The 23,913-nt window shown below is 43.1% G+C and overlaps 1 protein-coding gene and 1 pseudogene across 1 annotated transcript in view; both read right to left on the reverse strand.

The window, feature by feature from the left end:
- PTPN9 (protein tyrosine phosphatase non-receptor type 9) overlaps window positions 1-23,913 on the reverse strand; it is a 105,644-nt gene that overhangs the window by 17,983 nt on the left and 63,748 nt on the right. The window contains exons 6-8 of the mRNA XM_019010728.4: window positions 16,266-16,376; window positions 13,016-13,344; window positions 74-167 (exon numbers count right to left, since the gene is read on the reverse strand). Of these exons, the coding sequence (XP_018866273.1) occupies window positions 74-167; window positions 13,016-13,344; window positions 16,266-16,376 (534 nt within the window). The remainder of the gene's footprint in view (window positions 1-73; window positions 168-13,015; window positions 13,345-16,265; window positions 16,377-23,913) is intronic.
- Window positions 19,368-20,481, reverse strand: LOC129527189 (small nuclear ribonucleoprotein F-like; annotated as a pseudogene).

Consider the following 23,913-nt stretch of genomic DNA (forward strand, 5'->3'; position numbering starts at 1 on the left):
ATTAGTAAGCTTCACTTTGGAAGAAGCTCTATTTCCCCCAGTGCACCTAAAAAGATTACATTTATCTGTCTACCTGAGTATGGCCACTTCGCTTTGTTAGCTTCACTCTAGTTTGGTCCAGGCAGGGTACATCCCCATAACGGTTTTTCTCTAGGTTTCCTGGAGACCTGAAGGAAACGAAACAAACAAGCAAGAATAAAGAAAAAGTGGGGACAGTATGTATGTACAAAATCTGACCATGCTAAAGGGGTGTCAATTACTCTTAGGGGTGGAGACATGGAAGCTTTTCAATTTCTAGCCCATACAGTTCCATATCATTTAACATTTTTTGTGGTAAGTACATACTACTTCTAAAAGTAAACATATCTCCATTCAAAAGAGAGAGGGAGACCAGGCATGGTGGCTCACACCTGCAGTCCCAGCACTTTGGGAGGCAGGAGGATTGCTTGAGGCCAGGAGTTCATGAGCAGTCTGGGAAATGTAATGAGAGCTTATCTCTTTTTTTTTTGAGACGGAGTCTCGCTCTGTTGCCCAGGCTGGAGTGCAGTAGCGTGATCTCGACTCACTGCAAGCTCCACCTCCTGGGTTCACGCCATTCTCCTGCTTCAGCCTCCTGAGTAGCTGGGACTACAGGCTCCCGCCACCACGCCCAGCTAATTTTTTTGTATTTTTAGTAGAGACGGGGTTTCACCATGTTAGCCAAGGATGGTCTCGATCTCCTGACCTCGTGATCTGCCCGCCTCGGCCTCCCAAAGTGTTGGGATTACAGGCATGAGCCACTGCGCCCTGCCTAATGAGAGCTTATCTCTAGAGAGAAGTCAAAAAATTAGCCGGGCATCATGGCACACACCTGTACTCCTAGCTACTCAGGAGTCTAAGGTGGGAGGACCGCTTCAGCCCAGGAAGTCAAGGCTGCAGTGCGCTATGACAGCGCCACTGCACACCAGCCTGGGTGACGGAGAGAAACCCTGACTTAAAAAAAAAGAGAAGCTGGGTGTGGTGGCTCATGCCTGTAATCCCAGCACTTTGGGAGGCCAAGGCGGGTGGATCACCTGTGGTCAGGGGTTCAAGACCAGACTGGCCAAGATGATAAAACCCTGCCTTTACTAAAAATACAAAAATTAGCCAGGTGTGATGGCACACACCTGTAATCCCAGCTACTCAGGAGGCTGAGCCAGGAGAATCGCTTGAACCTGGGAGGTGGAGGATGCAGTGAGCCAACATCACACCACTGCACTCCAGCCTGAGTGACAAAGCAAGACTTTATCTCAAAAAAAAAAAAAAATTAATTAAATTTAAAAACAGAGAGAAGGAGTGGGGATGGGAGTCCCAAATGGCCAAGGCAGAAATTGGTACTAAGAACTGGGGTGCTTCTGTAACAAATAACTAAAAATGTGGAAGCAGCTTTGGACCTGGGTAATGGACAGAGCTGATAGAATTTGGAAGTACATGCAGAAAAAGCCTATGTTGCCATAAACAGGCATAAAAGGCAATTCTACTAAGGGCTCAGAAAAAGAAGAGCTATAGAGAAAGCCTCAATCTTCTTAGAGATTACCTAAGTGATACTGATCAGAAAACTGGTAGAAATATGGGTGGTAAAATCCATTTTGATGAGGTCTCAGACAGAGATGAAGAGCACATTAGTAAAAAGAGAGAGAGGGAGAGAAGGGGAGAGAAATGGGGTATACCACCAAAAAAACTCTAGCTGCAGATAAAAATTTCTACTACTTATTTGTCAAAAGATGTTCAAACCAAATCTCTTCAATTCCAATTTCATTTTCTTTTTGAGACAGGGTCTCAAAGGTCTCCAGGGTCGCCCAGGCTGGAGTCCAGTGACACAATCACAGCTCACTTGCAGCCTTAATCTCCCTGGGCTCAGGTGATCCTGAGCCCAGGAGTAGCTGGGACTACAGATGCACACCACCACGCCCAGCTAATTTTTAAATTTTTTGTAGAGAAAGGGTTTTGCCACATTGCCCAGGCTGGTCTCAAACTCCTGGGCTCAAGCAATCCTCCCGCCTCAGCCTCCCAAAGTGCTGGGATTATAGGTGTGAGTCGCCGAGCCTGACCTTAAATGCCAGTTTAACATGGTAGGTTGATAATACATATTGACTGCACTCCATTCATCCAGTAGCTTCACTAAAATGATGAAAAAGGAGTATTCACTACAAACCCAAAAAGTGACAGTGGAGACATCAGCACACAAAGAGTGTTCAACTCATTTTGACACAGAAAAAGCAAATAGGAGGATTTTGGCTGACGTGGCCAGACACAGAAGCTAGGACCAAGGGAGGTACCTATAGAGAGACAAGATGGCACACCCTTAGAACTCCCTTACCATGGAAAGCAAGGTGAGGAACAGAGCTAAAAATGGGAATAAAATGAAAATCTGAATGTTATGTAGTGAAAATCCTTGACCCATTCTCATTGTCCTGACCTACACTCATATCCAAGTTTGGATCCCCTCAGCGGATCCAAAGGACGGGAGAACTCTTCACTGGATAAAGTAAACAGCATCAGGTGAAAGAATCTGTCATTTGGAGAATACCCAACAAAAAGCTAGTTGTCTGATCATTATAATCTGAAGCTCATCCATGCAAAACGAGCTTCCATGCAGCTTGTTTTTGTTTTTGTTCATCACTGTCTGCTTTTGTAACCACACAGCTTTTAAGGACCATAAATGTGAACTAAAAGCCAAGGATCTCAATGTAATTAAGGAAAGCCCTTACACAAAGACTTTAATACACAATTCAAATAACACAATTCAGGCTGGTCACGGTGGCTCATGCCCGTAATCCTAACTCTTTGGGAGGGCCAAGGTGGGAGGATCACTTGAGCTCAGGAGTTCAAGACCAGCCTGGGCAACATAGCAAGACCTTGTCTCTACTAAAAATTAAACAAATTAGCTGGGCATGGAGGTACACACCTGTAGTCCCGGCTATTCAGGAAGCTGAGGTAGGAGGATCACCTAAGCTTGGGAGACAGAAGCTGCAGTGAGCTATGATTGCATCCCTGCACTCCACCCTGGGTGACAAAATGAGACCCTGTCTCAAAATCAAACAAAAAATAAACAAACAAAAAACCCCATAATTCAAACACATGGGGGCTACAGAAGTTTAAAAAAAAAAGATAGTCAATAAGAGAAAAATAACCTCTAAAAGGCTATCATTAATATCCTCAAAGAGAAAATAGATGATACAATTATACATAAAACAAGAAGAGAGTGCAATGAAAAAGGAACAGAGAAGAAAAGCTCTTGGAAATTAAAAATAATATCCAAAATAGGAATTTTAATAGACGAGATAAAAGAGAAAGTTGAGGAAATTTTCAGAATACAAAACAAAACAAAAAAAGTGATGAAAATATGAGAAAAACTGGCCAGGCACAGTAGCTCATGCCTGTTATCCCAGCACTTTGGGAGGCTGGGGTGGACGGATTACTTGAGGTCAGGAGTTTAAGACCAGCCTGGCCAACATGTTGAAACTCGTCTCTACTAAAAATACAAAAATCAGCAGGGCATGGTGACACACGCTTTGTAGTCCCAGCTACTCGGGAGGCTGAGGCATGAGAATTGCTTGAACACGGGAAATGGAGGTTGCAGTGAGCTGAAATTGCGCCACGGTACTCCAGCCTGGGCAACAGAGCGAGACTCCGTCTCATTAAAAAAAAAAAAAGAAAGAAAAAGAAAATATGAGAAAGATGAAGAAAGTTAAGAGAATCATTCTGGGACACAAGTCAGCAAACTATGCCCTGGCCACTTGTTTTTGTAAATGAAGTTTTACTGGAACACAGTCAAGCCCATTTATTTCTGTACTCACTAAGTATATATTGACAGTGTTGAGTCAGTAAACTATGCCCTGGCTACTTGTTTTTGTAAATAATGTTTTATTGGAACATAGTCAAGCTCATTTATTTCTGTACTCACTAAGTATATTTTGACAGCGTTGAGTACTTGTAACAAAGACTGTAAACCTCACAATACCGAAATATTTACTATCTTACCCTTTAAGAAAAAGTTTATCAATCCCATATATATATATAAAATCTATATATTTACATATAGAGAGAGCGCGAGCGAGAACTAACATAATACAAGGAAAGAAATCATTTAAAACACAGTGTAACAAGAAAAGCCCTAGAACTAAATAACAAACCTTCAGATTAAAAGAATCTATCAAGTAACCAATGTAATAAATTTTAAAAGAGGACCTACACTAAGGCACATCATTGTGAATCTTTTTTTTTTGCAGGGGGTGGACAGAGTCTCGCTCTGTCCCCCAGACTGGAGTGCAGTGGCACAATCTTGGCTCACTGCAACCTCCGCCTCCCAGGTTCAAGGGATTCTTCTGCCTCAGCCTCCCGAGTAGCTGGGATTACAGGAGCCTGCCACCACACCTGGCTAATTTTTATATTTTTAGCAGAGACGGGGTTTCGCCATGTTGGCCAGGCTGGTCTTGAACTCCTGACCTCAGGTGATCTGCCCTCCTCAGCCTCCCAAAGTGCTGGGGTTACAGGCTTGAGCCACTGTGCCCAGCCTCTCTCAATCCTTTTAAATGATCTATTGTTTTTCTTTTTTCTTCCCTGGGCATTTTAAAGATAATTTCTTTTTCTGTTTAAGAAATTTAGACTGGGTGCAATGGCTCACTCCTGCAATCCCAGCACTTTGGGAGGCCAAGGAGGGCAGATCTCCTGAAGTCAGGAGTTTGAGACCAGCCTGGCCAACATGGTGAAACTCCGTTTCTACCACAAATACAAAAATTAGCCAGGCATGATGGCACACGCCTGTAGTCCCAGCTACTCAGGCTGAGGCAGGAGAATCACTTGAACCCAGAAGGTGGAGGTTGCAGTGAGCTGAGATTGTGCCACTGCACTCCAGCCTGGGTGACAGAGTGAGACCCCATCTTAAATAAATAAATAAATAATTAATAAATAAATAGATTGAGAAAGAATAAGATCAGACAATTCACAGACAGCATCACTAGTAATTGGAAAGGCATTGCCTTAAAAATTCTGAGATAAAGTTATTCTAACCTACAGTTCTATACTCCAGCAAAATAGAATAAAAGAAAGAAGATGGTCTATAATTAGGAAACAAGATCCAACAAAGAAAGAGAGAAAACTGCAAGATAAAAACTGAGGAACAAGCCTAGAGAATAACCAACCACAGTTTAGACTAGAATGAAAGAAAAAGTTCTGAAAGTGAGGTCTCAGGGAAAAAAAAAATAGATGCAATTGATTATCTGATACATTCAATCACTTGGAAACTAATGATAACACTGTAAAATAAATCTGATTGGGCATATAGAAAAATAATGAAGGGCCAAGCATGGTGGCTCACACCTATAATCCCAGCACTTTGGGAGGCCAAGGTGGGCAGATCACTTGAGGTCAGGAGTTCGAAACCAGCCTAGCCAACATAGTGAAACCATGTCTCTACTAAAAATACCAAAAAACATTAGCTGGGCAAGGTGGCAGGTGCCTATAATCCCAGCTACTCCGGAGGCTGAGATATGAGAATCGCTTGAACCCAGGGTGTGGAGGTTGCAGTGAGCCGAGATCGCGCCACTGCACTCCAGCCTGGGCAACTTCAAAACAACAACCACAACAACAAAACAAAACAACAACCACAACAAAAAACAAAAGAAAAAGAATGAGGAATGTATACAGAAAACTAAAGGAAATGAAAAAAATCTGGTAATTAACTCCAGAAGAAACAAAAAATTGAATTGATAAGATCATTAGGCCAGGTGTAGTGGCTCATTCCTGTAATCCCAGTATTTTGGGAGGCTGAGGCAGGTGGACTGCCTGAGCTCAGGAGTTTGGGACCAGCCTGGGCAACATGGCGAAACCCCGTCTCTACCAAAAATACAAAAAATTAGCCAGACGTGGTGAAGCATGCCTGTGGTCCCAGCTACTCTGGAGGCTGAGGTGAGAGAATTGCTTGAGTTTGGGAAGCAGAGGTTGCAGTGAGCTGAGATAGAGCCACTGTACTCCAACCTGGGTGAGAGAGTGAGAGCCTGTCTCAAAAAAAAAAAAAAAAAGGCTGGACGTAGTGGTTCACACCTGTAATCCCAGCACTTTGGGAGGCCGAGGCAGGTGAATCACTTGAGGCCAGGATTTTGAGACCAGCCTGGCCAACATGGTGAAATCCCATCTCTTCTAAAAATTAAAAAAAAAAAAAAAAAAATTGTTAATATATTTGATCATTTCATAGTAGCCCATGTAGCTCTCCAGTAAAAATAATTTACATAGTCATAATAATGTACAATGACGATTCAATTTAAGAATGTTACATATAATTATTGGAAGAGTAGTCAAAATGAAAGTGGAGACATAGTATAAGAGCTAAATGAGCACCTACAATAAAAGTCACTAAAAGTATTATTAATTTTTTTTTTTTTTTTTTTTTGAGACAGGGTCTCGCTCTGTATTCCAAGCTGGAGTCCAGTGGCACAATTTTGGCTCACTGCAGCCTCAACGTCCCAGGCTCAAGTGAGCTTCCCACCTCAGCCTCCCAAGTAGCTGGGATTACAAACACACGCCACCACACCCAGCTAATTTTTGTAATTTTTGTAGAGACAGGGTTTCCACCTGTCTCTACATGTTGCTCAGGCTGGTCTTGAAATCCTAGGCTCAAACGATCTACCCACCTCAGCCTCCCAAAGTGCTGGGATTACAGGCATGAGCCACTGTGCCTGGCATATTATAAGCATTTTAATTTAGAATTAGGGATGAAATATCAGGGGAAACAGCTACAAGAGTTGAATACATGATTATAGGTAATGGAACTGAGGGTAAAACAGGAATTTGCTATTTATTTTGTCATTGCTTGTCTTCTTTAGAACTGTTTGGTTTTGAAAAAAATTATTTGCATATATTAACTGAAAGCAAAGAAATTACAAAGGTCACACATATAAAATAATACTCTATATTGTTCATGAGTGCTTATGCATATATAACAGTATAAACAAAATCAACTAGAAAGAAATACCATATTCATACTAGTAGCTGCTTATGATGAGTGGGGAGAACTAAGGATGCAGATTAGAAGGAATTTCAACTTTATAATAAATTCTTTCTCTCATATAATAATTAAAAAGACAGCTGGGCACAGTGGCTCATGCCTAAAATTCTAGTGCTTTGGGAGGCTGAGGTGGGAGAATCACTTGAGCCCAGGAGTTTGAGACCAGCCTGGGCAACAGAGCAAGACTCCATCTCTACAAAAACTTCAAAAAAATTAGCAAGGTGTGGTACCCCATACCTCTTGTCCCAGCTACTAGGAAGGCTAAGGCAAGAAAATCACTTGAGCCCAGGAGGTTAAGGCTGCCATAAGCTATGACAGTGCCACCGCACCTGCACTCCAACCTATGCGACAGAGCAAGAAAACATGTCTCTCTTAAAAAGAAAGAAAAAGGCCAGGTGCGGGGGCTCATGCCTGTAATTCCAGCACTTTAGGAGGCCAAGGTGGGTGGATCACCTGACGTGAGGAGCTCGAGACCACTCTGACCAACATGGCGAAACCCCGTCTCTATGAAAAATACAAAAAATTAGCTGGGCTTGGTAGCGGGCACCTGTAATCCCAGCTACTTGGGAGGCTAAGGCAGGAGAATCGCTTGAACCCAGGAGGCAGAGGTTGCAGTGAGCTGAAGTCACACCATTGCACTCCAGCCTGGGCAACAAGAGCAAAACTCTGTCTCAAAAAAAAAAAAAAAAAGATGAAGCAAATATAACAAAATATTAACAAGAGTCAGTGTTGATTCTGTGGTAGGAACATAGTTGTCTGTAAAATCTTAAAAAATTTCAGCCCAGTGCAGTGGCTCATGCCTGTAATCCCAGCACTTTGGGAGGCCGAGGCTGGCGGATCACCTGAGGTCAGGAGTTGGAGACCAGCCTAGTCAATATGGTGAAACCCCATCTTTACTAAAAATACAAAAAAAAAATTAGCTGGGCGTGGTAGCAGGCACCTGTAATCCCAGCTACTTGGGAGACTGAGGCGGGAGATCACTTGAACCCATGAGGCGGAGGTTGCAGCGAGCTGAGATCATGCCACTGAACTCCAGCCTGGGCGACAGAGCGAGACCACATCTCAAAGAAAAATATATATATATTTCTCCCTTCCTATACGAATATGCCTAGTGAATAAAACCAATCCTAAAAGATTACATACAGTATGTATGTAATTTTTTTACATTTTATATAATGTTACTTGATATAACAACAATTTGGAAAGGACAAAATTATAGAAATGGAGAATAGATTAGTGGTTGCAGGGGTTAGGAATGGGGAGGTGGTGGGAAGGAGGTATATGTTTACTATAGGGCAATGAGGCTGGGCACGGTGGCTCACGCCTGTAATCCCAGCACTTTGGGAGGCCGAGGTGGGTGGATCACCTGAGGTCAGGAGTTTGAGATCAGCCTGGCCAACATGGTGAAACCCTGACTGTAGTAAAAATACAAAAATTCGCCAGGCATGGTGGTGCATGCCTGTAATCCCAGCTACTTGGGAGGCTGAGGCAGGAGAATCGCTTGAACCTGGGAGGCAGAGGTTACAGGGAGCCGAGATTGCACCACAGCACTCCAGCTTGGGTGACAGAGCAAGACTCTGTCTTAAAAAAATAAGTAAATAAAAATAAAAATATTGATCGCTTCTCAGTCTTTTGGCTAAGATCAAGTGTAAAATAAAAATATTGAAGGGCAACGAGGGGAGCCTTGTGGTGATAGAACTCTGTATCTTGATTATGGTGACAGATACACAAACCTACATGTGTGACAAAACTGCACAGAACTAAATACACACAAATGAAGTAAAACTGGGGAAGTCTAAATCAGATTGGTGGATTGTATCAATATTAACATTCTGGCTGTGATATTACACTATAGTTTTGGAAGATGTTACCATGGGATAACTGTAGAAAGGGTACATGTAATCTGTCTCCATTATTTCTTACAACTGCAGGTGAATCTACAATTATAAGAAAAAGTAAAAAGAGAAAAGGGAAAGAAAGTCTCTTGGTCCAGGGGAATCCTGGGCAAGAGTGAATATACACTGATAGCCACTTCATAATCCAGAATTCCAAGGGAGACACAGTTTGTTCTTTGTAAGTAGCTCTACTGGGAGTTGGTGTAAGTCAGAGGCTTGGAGCTGATGAGGATTCTAGGTTCTAAATCATAAAGTGGGGAATCAGTCATTCAACAGGCAAGACTAGGAAGTCCTCTCATTAGATGAGAGATCTGTTCTCTGATTGTCAAATGGTAGCTGGTTTGGATGATGCCAACAAGACGATCTAAACCCACTTTTTTTTTTTTTTTTTTTTTTTGAGACAGAGTCTTGCTCTATCGCCCAGGCTGGAGTGCAGTGGCATGATCTTGGCTCACAGCAACCTCCGCCTCCTGGGCTCAAGTGATTCTCCTACCTCAGCCTCCCAAGTAGCTGGGACTACAGGTGCGCGCCACCACACCCGGCTAATTTTTGTATTATTAGAAGAGACGGGGTTTCACCATGTTGGCCAGGATGTTCTCAATCTCTTGACCTCGTGATCTGCCAGCCTCAACCTCCCAAAGTGCTGGGATTACAGGCGTGAGCCACCGCGCCCAGCCAAACCCACTTTTTTAATGGAGGAGGGGAGACTCCATAGTAGAAATGACATCTCAAGGGCCTCACAGCAGCTGGTAGTTGCAAAAGCACCGAGAGCAAGATGAAGAATCCCCAGGATAAGTGTGCATCCTCTTAGATCAGCCTAGCATGCCTCCCTGCTCCAACGTATTTCCTTGATTCAAGACTGCAAGGGAGGCTGGGCATAGTGGCTCATGCCTGTAATCCCAGCACTTTGCAGGGCTGAGGTGGGCAGATCACTTGAGGTCAGGAGTTCAAGATCAGCCTGGCCAACATGGCAAAACCCCATCTCTACTAAAAATACACAAATTAGGCCAGGCATGGTGGCTCACGCCTGTAATCCTAGCACTTTGGGAAGCCAAGGAGGACGAATCACCCGAGGTCAGGAGTTTGAGACCAGCCTGGCCAACACAGTGAAACCCCATCTCTACTAAAAATACAAAATTAACCGGGTGTGGTGGCACACGCCTGTAATCCCAGCTACTCAGGAGACTGAGGCAGGAGAATTGCTTGAGCCGGGAGATGGAGGTTGCAGTGGGCTGAGATCGTGGCACTGCACTCTAGCCTGGCCGAGAGTGAGACTCTGTCTCAAAATAAATAAATAAATAAATAAATAAATAAAAATTAAAAATATACATATATATATATACACACACACACACACACACACACATATATACACACACACAAATTAGCTGAGTGTGGTGGCACACACCTGTAATTCCATCTACTTGGGAGACTAAGGCACAGAATGGCTTGAACCCACAAGGCGGAGGTTGCAGTGGGCCGAAATCATACCATTGCACTCCAGCCTGGGTGATGGAGTGAGACTGTCTCAGCAACAACAAAGACTTTAAGGGAATAACTGTTCTGTTTGCAAAAGAGATTGGATATAAACAGGGAGTCTGGTAGTTGGGTATAGGTAGCACCCATAATTCCAGCACTTTGGAAGGCTGAGGCAGGAGGATCACTTGAGCCCAGGGGTTCAAGACCAGCCTGGGCAACATAGGGAGACTCTACAAAAAATTTAAAAAATTAGCCAGGCACGGTGGTGCATGTCTGTGGTCTCAGCTACTCAAGAGGCTGAGGCAGGAGGATCAATTGAGCATCAAGAGATGGAGGCTGCAGTGAGCCATGATCATGCCACTATGCTCCAGTCTGGGGGACAGAGCAAGATCCTGTCTCTGAAAAAAAATAATAATAAAATAATAAATACAATAAGTAAAATGAAATAAAAATTAAATAAAAATAGGGGTCTGGAGCTGGTAGGGAAGAAACAGAGCTGTATGAGAGAAAAGAATAATTTCCCTTGTTGATATATGGTCTGTGTCCCCTTTTTCTCCTCTTATTTTCCTTTGCATTCTTGCTCTGATTGACTTCTTTCTCAAGTGCCTCTTATCTCTTACTTTCCCTATCTCATTATTTTCCCCAACTCATTATTTTCCCTCTTTGCTTTGCTAGAAGACTCTATCCCTGCATCTTATTCAGAACACACTGACTACACTGGACAGGAGTTACAAGAGAGAAGAGGTACTCACAGAATCCTAGATTTCTAAAACATTTAAGCTACAAAGGTAGGTGAATATCAGAGTCCAGTAGTCACATATTATACAGAGGAAAACCAAAGTGCTGAGAAGGGTAATAACTTGTGTCACTCACAGAGGGAATTTTTGGTTAAGTTGGAATATGAGGCTGGGACCCACTAGGATGGCTTCCCTCATTTTCTTTCTTTTTTCTCTTCTTTTCTTTCTTTTTTTTTTTTCCTTAGACAAAGTCTTACTCTGTCACTTAGGCTGGAGCTCAGTGGTGTGATCATAACTCACTGTGGTCTTGACCTCCCGGGCTCAAGTGATCCTCCTGCATAGCTGGGACAACAGGAGTGTGCCACCATGCCTGGCTAATTTTTTCGTTTTTTATTTTTGTAGAGGTAGGGTCTTGCTATGCTGCTCAGGTTAGTCTCAAACTCCTGGGCACAAATGATCCTCCTATACCTTTACTCCCAAAGTGCTGGGATTATAGGCATGAGCCACTGCCCCCAGCCCTAGTTTCTGTAGTTTTCAACAGTCACAGCTCACTAGCTGGAGAGAAAGAGATTTCTGAGGCAGCCAATTAAAACATGGTAAGAGAAATGACAGCAACATGGTAAGAGAAATAATCTGACCAGGTGCGGTGGCTCATGCCTGTAATCCCAACACTTTGGGAGGCTGAGGCAGGAGGATCACTTGAGCCTCGGAGTTTGAGACCAGCCTGGGCAACATGCCAAAACCCCATCTCTTCAAAAAATAAAAAATTAGCTGGACATAGTGGCAACATACCTGTAGTCCCAGCTACTCAGGAGGCTGAAGTAGGAGGATCGCTTTAACCTAGGAATTTGAGGAAAAGAAAAGGATAAAAGAAAAGGAGAAGAGAAGAGAAGAAGAAAAGAAGAGAAGAGAAAAAAGAAAAAGAGGCCAGGTGCGGTAGATCATACCTGTAATCCCAGCACTTTGGGAGGCTGAGGCAGGCAGATCACCTGAGGTCAGGAGTTCAAGACCAACCTGGCCAACATCGTGAAACCCTGTCTCTACTAAAAATACAAAAATTAGCCAGGCATGGTGGTGCGTGCCTATAATTCCAGCTACTTGGGAGGGTGAGGCAGGAAGAATCGCTTGAACCTGGGAGGCGGAGGTTGCAGTGAGCCAAGATCGTGCCATTGCACTCCAGCCTGGGTGACAGAACGAGACTCCGTCTCAGAAAGAAAAAAAAAAAAGAGAGAGGGAGGGAGGAAGGAAGGAATTACAGGTGTGCGCCACCACACCCAGCTAATTTGTGTGTGGGTGTGTATATATATATGTATGTATGTATATATAGTTATCAAGTAGTTACGAGCCAGAGTTATAAACTAGCCAGATGGTTTTGTGACAGGATTTGAGTAGAATGAAAATCTCAAGGGGTTAAAGTCCTATGAGGCAACTGTACTCTCTGACTGTGGATTATTTTAAGTGTACCACATACCCCTCCTCAAGAAGAAGTAATGTTATACCATAAATGTTATGGGGAGAAACTGCCCAAATGAACAGACCAGCACTCACACTGAGTACTGGAATAGAGAGTAGCCTATTTTGAACCTACTTTTTTAAAAAAAAACTTGCATTTCAGAAAAATATCCAAAAATATGTCCAACAGGGTTATCCTGTTGGTACCAAAGACCTTCAGAAATTTCAGAGCATAGGATGTTAGCAAGAAGCACCAAAGCAGAAAGTACCTCTTTCTGCATGCGAGAAACCATCATTTATGTGAGAATGATGTTCCCTAACATAAGGAAGGGTCTCTGCTAAGCAAGTGAGGGGTGGAAGGAGCTGTTGCCAGAGCCTACCAGAAGCATCCTGGTAACCAGCTGCTGGCCCAAACTTTTTCTACTTACATGGAACAGTGGAAAGTGCCAACAGGGTTCTCACGACGAATGTCTTCATATTCCTCATAGATTCCTTGCTTTTGCCTGGCATTAACATAGTCCACCAACTCTTGGATGGTCATAGCATGGGGACCTGGAACATGTACTGAGTCCCAGTCTAAGGCAGGAGGGAGGGAGAACAGGATGATCTCATCGAAGGGATCTGGGTGGCCGTTCACCTGGGGTAGGAACTGGAAATTCCAAGTGGCGAGATCAATTTTGACGTACCCACCCAGGTTTTCTGGAAGACACTCCCTGGGCAGATGCTGCGTGACCTCAGATGTCTTTAATATTTGAATCTGGAAGGTTAGAAAGAACCATGTGAGTATGTGGGAGGAGGGAAAGGCATATAGAGTGACAAAGAATAAATGTATTTATATCAGGTTTGGAGGATGGGATAAGATTTTCTTGAAATACAAGGTATACTTGTAAAAGTAGTAGACTACATTTCATCTGCCTGAGATTTAAGTCCTATGAATTTGCCAGATAAAAGTGTGAACTCCCAGAATGTATATAAAATTCACTCCTGGAATTAGGGACACTGTTATACATGTTCTGAAAGGACGATGTAGTGAACAAAAGCTTTATATTATTAACAAGGCTTCCCAGCATCGCTGCATGCTGGTACTCTTTTTTTGGGAGAATGCATAGGTAGTAGTTATTTTTGTCAACCCCATACTCAGACAACCAATTCTAAGGCCTGTTAGCTTGTATTTTACTCAGCTTGGTATAACTGTTCACAAAGATAGGATTCTATGAAAGCAAGACACCCAGAGCCAGGGTAGCCCAGGAAAAATGTGAGATAACACTTTTTTTTTGAGACAGGGTCTCACTTTTTCACCCAGCCTGGAGTGTAGTGGCGTGATGAAGGCTCACTGCAGCCTCAACCTCCTGGGCTCAAGTGATCCTTCCACCTCAGCCCCTCAAGTAGCTGGGAATACAGATGCACACAACCACGCCCAGCTAATTTTTTGTAGTAACCATAAAACTTAATTCTGCTCTCTGCTTGGACATAGCCATGCTGGAACTAATTAGCTTAACTGGTTCTCCTTAGGATCTCTGTGGAATGGGGATTCTCTTCCTCCTAAAAGCTCATCTCTTTTGCTGTCACCTCTTCTTGGAATGCCTTCCTTTCCTCCTCTGCCTCTTCATGGACCAGCACAGCTCACCTCTTCTGTGAAGTCTTTCCTGACTGCCTGAGGCGATATGCTCCTCTGCGTTCCTGCGGAGCCAAAGTCCTCATATGTGTATCTCTGTGTTCCCTATCAAGACCATGAGCTCCTTGAGGGTAGACTGTCTCACTTAATTTTTAATTATCAGGAACCAATGCTTCGACTACAAAAAGTGCTTAATATATTTTGAGTTTATACATGCATGTATAATTCCGATAATTCAATTGCAAGAACTTGCCTATGGATTCCTCTCAAAGAGTTACCTTAGAAAAGATCTCTCCAGCTGGCACGGTGGCTCATGCCTATAATCCCAGCACTTTGGGAGGCTGAGGCAGGTGGATCACCTGAGGTCAGGAGTTTGAGACCAGCCTGTCCAACATGGTGAAACCCCATCTCTACTAAAAAAATACAAGAATTAGCTGGGCATGTTGGCAGGAGCCTGTAATCCCAGCTACTTGGGAGGCTGAGGCAGGAGAATCACTTGAACCCGGGGGACGGAGGTTGCAGTGAGCCAAGATCATGCCATTGCACTCTAGCCTGAGCGACAACAGCAAAACTCTGTCTCAAAAAAAAAAAAAAAAAGAAAGAAAAGATCTCTCCTGGCTGGGCACGGTGGCTTATGCCTGTAATCCCAGCACTTTTGGGAGGCTGAGGTGGGTGGATCACGAGGTCAGAAGATCAAGACCATCCTGGCTAACACAGTGAAACTCTGTCTCTACTAAAAACACAAAAAATTAGCCGGGCGCGACAGCACACGCCTGTAGTCCCAGCTACTAGGGAGGCTGAGGCAGGAGAATGGTTTGAACCTGGGAGGCAGAGCTTGCAGTGAGCCGAGATCGCTTCACTGCACTCCAGCCTGGGAGACGGAGCGAGACTCCGTCTCAAAAAAGGTGGCTCACGCTTGTAATCCCAGCACTTTGGGAGGCTGAGGTGGGCGGATCATGAGGTCAGGAGTTCGAGACCAGCCTGGCCAATATGGTGAAACACCGTCTCTACTAAAAATACAAAAATTAGCTGGGTGTGGTAGCGTGCGCCTGTACTCCCAGCTACTCAGGAGGCTGAGGCAGAAGAATCGCTTGAACTCAGGAGGCAGGGCTACAGTGAGCCAAGATCGTGCCACTGCACTCCAGCCTAGGCAACAGAGTGAGACTCTGTCTCAAAAAAAAAAAAAAAAAAAAGAAAGAAAGAAAAAAAAAGAAAAGCTCTCTCCTACTCTGCGTCATTAGGTCTCTAAGTAGCTTCCACAGAACCAAATGTTTTCACTTTCATGTCCTGTCTTTTAATTGCTGCAATCAGTAACTGAGACCATAAATCTTTTAATCATGGAACACGCAGGAGATTATAACAGAATTAAAGTTTTTGGTTTTATTGTGGCGGCGGGGTCTCACTGTGTTACCTAGGCTGGTCTCAAACTCCTGGCCTCAAGCGATCTTCCTGCCTTGGCCTCGGACTCCCAAAGTGTTAGGATTATAAGCATGAGCCATTACACTTGGCCCAGAATTAAAGTAATTTTGAACGTTTTTGAAATTGGGAAGCAACAAGATGTTCTGAGAAAAAAAAATGCCAGGAATAAATGTAGAAAGAGACATAACGAAAAACTTTCCTCCACAACCCTGGTGGTCAAGGGATTGAATGATGTTTCCAGTTGAACAAATTCTAATGCCAGTTCAACTAATGCAGTTATATTACAAGCTGTTAAATATTAAAGGCCTATGCAGCACTAGGATAAATTTTGGAAGTAGCAGCTATCCCTAAGTTACCTCCAGGACACATTCCTTCAGTACTATCTTATGCAAGGTGCTATAGAAAGTGAGAACCAGATAAACTGTGTTTAGTTTTGAACTTCAAGAAGCTCGTAGGACAGTAAGAGAGGCAGTCTGTATTGAACTGACTAATGCATCAGGTAGAGAATATAAGTGAATGCACTGACAGAAGCAGAACAGGCTCTAGAAGACACGCCAGGAGGATTTTTTGAAGGTAGAAAATTAATTGGCAGGAATTCACTGTATCTATTCACCTCCAGATAAAAAAGGGTGAGCTTGCCTTACCCTCTCCCGGACTTTGTCCTTCAGGAGGAGGCTGATGATGGAATAGGGCACTCGGAACCATATGGGTGCCCCCACAATCAGCACCTTCTTCAAACGAGCTGGAAATGCTCCCTGTGGAGAAAACACATGAGGATTTAAGTGTAATGGAACCTGTGACTCTTCAAGCCCAAGTTTAGGTTTTCTGCTCTTCTCCCCATTCTTACCCAGCAGGGGGAGTCTGCAGCCTAATTCAGGTTTGATCTCAGCAGCTAGAGGAAAAGTGGTTAAACAAACTGAAGAAATTAGAAGCTGATTTACCTTTAAAAATAACAATGTTAAGTTCTTGTCTACCGTAAGCTTTATGGATCAAAAACTATTCTGACTTCTCATCTCAACAGATATCCTACACATACCACACATCAGCATACATATATGCCTCTTAAAAAAGTTATGTTATTAAAACTTGAAGGAAAAATGAGATCATGAATAAACTGAACATTAAACATCTCTCGACCAGGTGCGGTGGCTCATGCCTATAATCCCAGCACTATGGGAGGCCGAGGTGGGTGGATCACCAGAGGTTGGGAGTTCAAGACCAGCCTGGCCAACATGGTAAAACCCATCACTACTAAAAATACAAAATTAGCCAGGCACGGTGGCAGACACCTGTAATCCCAACTACTCAGAAGGCTGAGGCAGGAGAATCACTTGAACCCAGGAAGCAGAGGCTGCAGTGAGTTGAGATCACGCCATTGCACTTTACCCTGGGCAACAAGAGTGAAACTCTGTCTCAAAAAAAATAATATGGCTGGGCGCAGTGGCTCACGCCTGTAATCCCAGCACTTCTGGAAGCTGAGGCGGGCAGATCACTTGATGTCAGGAGTTTGAGACCAGCCTGGCCAACATGGTGAAACCCCATCTCTACTAAAAATACAAAGATTAGCCGGGCATGGTGGCATGTGCCTGTAATCCCTGCTACTCAGGAGGCTAAGGCAGGAGAATCGCTTGAACCCAGGAAGTGGAGGTTGCAGTAAGCCAAGATCGCACCACTGCACTCCAGCCTGGGCGACAAGAGCGAAACTCCATCTCAAAATTTTAACAATAATAAATAAAAATTTAAAAATTTTAAAAATTTCTCTTTCATAACTTTCCATTCAGTCTGATGTATGCATAATCATTTTTTTAATCTATTCATTCATCTATGTATTTACCAATCAATAAATATAATCTAATGTGCACTATGGCAAATGAGATCTAAAAAAAGGAGATATCCTCATCCACACAAGATATAAAGATGAAAAAATCATTCATTCCTAATCCACAGTGCTTAGTTTTTTTGTTTGGTTGGCTGCTCTGTTTTTGTTTTGTATTGTTTTTGAGACAGGATCTTGCTGTTGCCCAGGCTGGAGTGCAGTGGCACAATCGCCACTCACTGAGTCCTGTACCTCCCAGGCTCAAATGATCCTCCCACCTCAGGCTCCCAAGTAACTGGGACTGCGCCACTACACTTGGCTAATTTTTGTATTTTTAGTAGAGACAGGGTTTCACCATGTTGGTCGGCTGGTTTCGAACTCCTGATCTCAAGTGATCCTCCTACCTTGGCATCCCAGAGTGCTGGGATTATAGGCATTGAGCCACTGCTCCCAGCGTGAAGTTCTTAATTTTCAAATGGTTAAATGTATTACTGTTTTCTTTTCTGGTTAGTGTGTTGTGTGTCTTAAATCCTTTTCTATTTTAATGTCAGAAAAAGTACTTTTTTTTTTTTTTTTTACTGCTGTACCACCGATTCCACCAATGTGTATTAATTTTTCTAATTTGGTTTTTTATTGTAAAATATACACAACAAAATTGACCTTTTAAACCATTTTAAGTGTACAATTATTGGCGTTAAGTATGTTCACAATGCAGCCATCACCACTATTCATTTTCGGAACTATTTCATCATCACAAACAAAAACCCTGTACCCATTAAATAACATCTCCCTATTCCCTTCTCCCCCTAGTCCCTAGTAACCTTGGCTCTACTTTCTGTCTCTATGAATTTGCCTATTTTAGGTCCTCGTATTATTGGAATCCTACTATATTTGTCCTTTCTTTTTTGTCTTGTTTATCCTACTTAGCATAATGTTTTCAAGGTTAATCCATATTGTAGCATGTCTCAGAATTACATTGCTTTCTAAGGCTGAATAATATTTCCTCATAAATATACCACATTTTTCTTATCTATTAATCCGTTGATGGAGATTTGGGTTGTTTCCACTTGTACACATTGGTTGTTTCCACTTGTCCAGATTTGAGGAGCTATTTTCCACATTGTTTCCACTTGTCCACATTTGAGGAGCTATTTTCTTTTAAAAATTTAAACTTTTGTTTTTGTCCTTTTTTTTGAGACAAGGTCTCACTCTGTTGCCCAGGCTGGAGTACGATGGCACCATCATGGCTCACTGTAGCCTTGACCACCCAGGCTCAAGTGATCCTCCTACCTCAGCCTCGCAAGTAGCATGTGCCACCATGCCTGTCTAATTTTTGTATTTTTGTAGAATAAAAATACAAATGGTTTCATCGTGTTGCCCAGGCTGGTTTCAAACTACTGGGCTCAAGCAATCTGCCTGCCTTGGCCTCCCGGTGTTGGGATTCCAGGTGTGAGCCTCCATGCCTGGCTTGTTTTTTGCTATATAAGACTTTAACCTATCTGAAGTTGATTTTTGAACATAGTATGAGATGTAGGAATCTGACATTTTTTTCTATATGGGTAGCTGTTTTGTTTTCCACCTTTACATATTAAAAAGTCCCGTCTTTCCCCAACTTAGACTTTCTATTTGTCAGTTTTAACAAAGTCACAATATCCTGGGGAATAAATATGACATAGGTAATTTAATTAACCACGTAACCATCATTCTGATTATTCAGTTTGTTTTCAGGCCTAAATAATCCTGATATGCTCACTTTATCTTTTCCTTTTAATTTTTTTTTTGAGACTCACTTTAATATTTTTTTTTTTTTAGTCTCACTTGGTCACCCAAGCTGGAGTGCAGTGGCACGATATCTGCTCAAGGGTTCAACCAATTCTCCTGCTTCAGCCTCCCGAGTAGCTGGGATTACAGGCGTGTGCCATCACGCCTGGCTAACTTTTTTGTATTTTTAGCAGAGATGGGTTTTCACCATGTTGGCCAGGCTGGTCTCGAACTCCTGGCCTCAAGTGATCCGCCCATCTTGGCCTTTCAAAGTGCTGGGATTACAGGCATGAGCCACTGTACCCGGCCTCCTTTTAAATTATTTTAAGAAGCTGTTTCTAAGACTGGGATTATTTGGCTAAAGATTATGAATATTCTTTTTTTTTTTAAGACAGGGTTTTATCAACTGGGCTGGAATGCAATCATACGATCATAGCTCACTGCAGCCTCATGTGATCCTCCTGCCTCAGCCTCCTGGGTAGCTGGGATGATAGGCACACACCACCACATGCAGCTAAATTTTGTACAGTCAGGGTCTTGCTACGTGGCCTAGACTGGTCCTGAACTCCTGGCCTTAGGCAATTCTCCCATCTCAGCCTCCCAAAGGGCTGAGATTATAGATTTAAGTCACTGGAGCCAGCTTAAGGTATTATTTTTAATTATCTAAAATAAATGTGCAGTAAATACTCTTTTTATATTTTCCTGATTGTTTCCTTAGCATATAATCTCAGAAATACAACTGATCAAAGGGTATGTGCATTTTTAAGGATTTATAATGCCAGATGCCTTCCAAAAGGTGTTAACGACTTACTGAACTGACAGTATATGAGGGTGCTATACAGTCATTTATTTATTTGAAAAACAAACAAATCTTTATTGTCTAGAAATATATATTTTTAAAATCCCCCAGAAAAGACGCTATTCTCTCATTTCCCCATCCTCTTCCTCTTCCACACCTCTGAGACAAAGGACATTATTATACTTTAGTAAAACTTCATCCAGATGTCCAGACTATTAATACCCCAACTATGTATTCTTCTGTATTTGCAAGCTACATGTTCATATAGATACATCTGTAGATCTGGTTCATCTACAGATACCAGTTAGCCTTTGTAATCCATTCGCCACTTAAGTTTCACCATCACTGGCTTTTCTGTTAATCCCTTGAGGAAAGGTTTGGGATTGAGGGGTAAATCCTTTATAACCACAGGAGAATGCTGCAGGCTATTCGCTGCTGACCAAGCTGCCACCCATCCCTTGTGACTGCAGCAGGTACCCCCAGACAGTCATGTAAATAGACTAGGCCCAGGTCTGCAGTTCTTTGCTCTGAAAAAAGAGACGTAATAGCTTCTACTTTTTATTTATCATTTTGTGGAAATAACAGGTGTTTTCCTAGAATGGTTTTTGATTTGCTGGTAAAAGGACCTTGGACATTTAGGCCCTGAAATAAATTGTTGCATCTTTGAAGGAAAAGATGAAAGTAGTTTATCACACTTCAGTGAAGAGGCCTTTGGAGAAGTTTGTTCTAGATGCTGTATATTCTCCATAGAGGAGTGCTGGGGATTCTCCAAATCAGTAGAACTAAAGGGTAACTGAAGAGAACAGAGTGACATGTCAGATTGAGAATCAGTCTTTTGAGGCTGGGCGTGGTGGATCACACCTGTAATCCCAGGACTTTGAGAGGCCAAGGTGGGCGGATCACTTGAGGTCAGGAGTTCGAGACCAGCCTGGCCAACATGGTGAAACCCCATTGCTACTAAAAATACAAAAATTAGCCGAGTGTGGTGACGAGCACCTGTAATCCCAGCTACTTGGGAGGCTGAGGCAGGAGAATCACTTGAATCCGGGAGGCAGAGGTTGCAGTGAGCTGAGATCATGCCATTGCGCTCCAGCCTGGGGGACAGAGAGAGACTCCGTCTCAAAACAAGCAAACAACAAAAAAGAATCAGTCTTTTGAAAGTGGCAAAAAGGAATGGGCACGGTGGCTCACGTCTTTAATCCTAGCACTCTGGGAAGCCAAGGCTAGTGGATCACCTGAGGTCAGGAGTTAGAGTCTAGCCTGGCCAACATGGCAAAACCCCATCTCCACTAAAAATACAAAAATTAGCTAGGTGTGGTGACGAGCACCTGTAATCCCAACTACTTGGGAGGCTAAGGCAGGAGAATCGCTTGAACCTGGGAGGCGGAGGTTGCAGTGAGCCGAGATAGCACCACTGCACTGCATCCTGGGCAAAAGAGTGAAACACTCTGTCTCAAAAAAAAAAAAAAAAGAAAGAAAAGTGGCAAAAAGAATAGGCTAGAAGATACTAGCTACAATTCCTCTTTTTTTTTTTTTCTTTTGGATTTCTCAGGAATGATTTCTTCCTAGTTAGACCACCAGTGTTGCATGGTAACCACACCCATGAAAAGGGCCGGAATATTGAAAAACTGCATGAAACTAAGCGCTGTGGGTTGGGCACAGTAGTTCACGACTGTAATCCCAGCACTTTGGGAGGCCAAGGTGGCTGGATTGCTTGAGCTCAGGAGCTTGAGACCAGCCTAGGCACCATGGTGAAACTCCATCTCTACAAAAGATACAAAAATTAGTTGGGTGTGGTGGCACATGCCTGTAATTCTAGCTACTTGGGAGGTTGAGGCATGAGAACTGCTTGAACCCAGGAGGTGGAGGTTGCAGTGAGCCAAGATCGTGCCACTGCACTCAGCCTTGGCAACAGAGCAAGACTTGGTCTTAAAAAAAAGGAACTTCTGTTAGTCAAAGAGCTTCATAAAAAGTGAAAAAACAAGCTATAAATTAAGAGACAGTTTACTGTGCGCACACATTATATGTGTGTGTGTATATATGTATCTTCATGGATTAGAATCAATAATATATTAAAAACTATTAATTTCTAAATGGACAAATCATAAATAGACATTTCACAGAAGAAGAAAAAATATATAGCTAACGAATATATGAAGATATAGTTAATTTCACTAATAAAAGAAACGCAAGCTATACCACAAGATACCATTTCATATCCATTTGATTGGGAAAAAAATTAAGAAGTCTGACATTAGTAAGTGCTGGAGAGGATGTAGATCAATGGAAATCTTCACACATGGCAAGGGGGTACGACTGCTTTGAAACACAGTTTGACATTGTCTTATAAAGTTAAATCTTCACAGACTTTAGGACCCAACAATCTACTCCTAAGTGTATACCCTAGAGCATGCATTCTCAATGGGGGAGATATCACCTCACCAAAGGGGTAAAATTAGTAGGAGAGCAGGGTAAGGTGAGCCAGAATAAAAAAAAGAAATCGGGCCAGGTGCAGTGGCTCACGCCTGTAATCCCAGCACTTTGGGAGGAGATCGAGACCATCTTGGCTAACATGGTGAAACCCCGTCTCTACTTAAAATACAAAAAAATTAGCCGGGCGTGGTGGTGGGTGCCGTAGTCCCAACTACTCTGGAGGCTGAGGCCGGAGAACGGCGTGAACCCGGGAGGCGGAGCCTGCAGTGAGCCGAGATCGTGCCACTGCACTCTAGCCTGGGCGACAGTGCGAGACTCCGTCTCAAAAAAAAAAAAAAAAAATCTTACACTTTTTATGTATACAGAGTACATAAAGAGGCCAGGCACAGTGGCCAACACCTATAATCCCAGCACTTTGGGAGGCCAAGGAGGCGGTACTGCTTGAGCCCAGGAATTCAAGACCAGCCTGGGCAACATAGCGAGACTCTGTTTCTATTTAAAAAATAAGGCCAGGCGCAGTGGCTCACGCCTGTAATCCCAGCACTTTGGGAGGCCGAGGCGGGTGGATCACCCGAGGTCAGGAGTTTGAGACCAGCCTGGCCAACGTGGAGAAACCCCGTCTCTACCAAAAGTACAAAAATTGGCCGGGCATGGTGGCAGGCGCCTGTAATCCCAGCTATTCAGGAGGCTGAGGCAGGAGAATCATTTGAACCGGGAGGTAGAGGTTGCAGTGAGCCGACATCGCACCACCGCACTCCAGCCTGGGCGACAAGAGCAAGACTCCATCTCAAAAAACATAAAAATAAAATAAAATAAAATAAAAAATAAATTTTAAAGAGTACATACAGATATGCAGTATGTTTATGGTATTAAAATTTCATTAGAAGAGGAATTATTACGGGAAAAAATATTTAAAAAGGCTCCTTAGTGAGGCAACAATGAAAAAAGGTTGAGAAACACTCCCCTAGAGACCCTCTTACACATATGCACCAGAAAACATGTTTAAGAATGTTCATAACAGCACCATTCATAACACAGGTTGGGTATTCCTTATCCAAAATGCTTGGGACTAGAAGTGTTTCAGATTTTGAATTTTTTTTCAGATTTTAGAATATCTGCATATACATAATTAGATATCTTGGGGATGGGACCCAAGTCTAAGCAGGAAATTTATGTATGTTTCTTCTTTTTTTTTTTTTGAGACGAAGTCTCACTGTGTCGCCCAGGCTGGAGTGCAGTGGCGCGATCTTGGCTCACTGCAAGCTCCGCCTCCCGGCTTCACACCATTCTCCTGCCTCAGCCTCCCAAGTAGCTGGGACTACAGGCGCCCACCACCAGGCCCGGCTAATTTTTTTTTTTTTTGTATTTTTAGTAGAGACAGGGTTTCACCATGTTAGCCAAGATGGTCTCGATCTCCTGACCTCGTGATCCGTCCGCCTCAGCCTCCCAAAGTGCTGAGATTACTGGTGTAAGCCACCGTGCC

This window comes from Gorilla gorilla, chromosome 16, assembly GCF_029281585.2.
Source record: "Gorilla gorilla gorilla isolate KB3781 chromosome 16, NHGRI_mGorGor1-v2.1_pri, whole genome shotgun sequence".
Taxonomy (NCBI): Eukaryota; Metazoa; Chordata; class Mammalia; order Primates; family Hominidae; genus Gorilla; species Gorilla gorilla.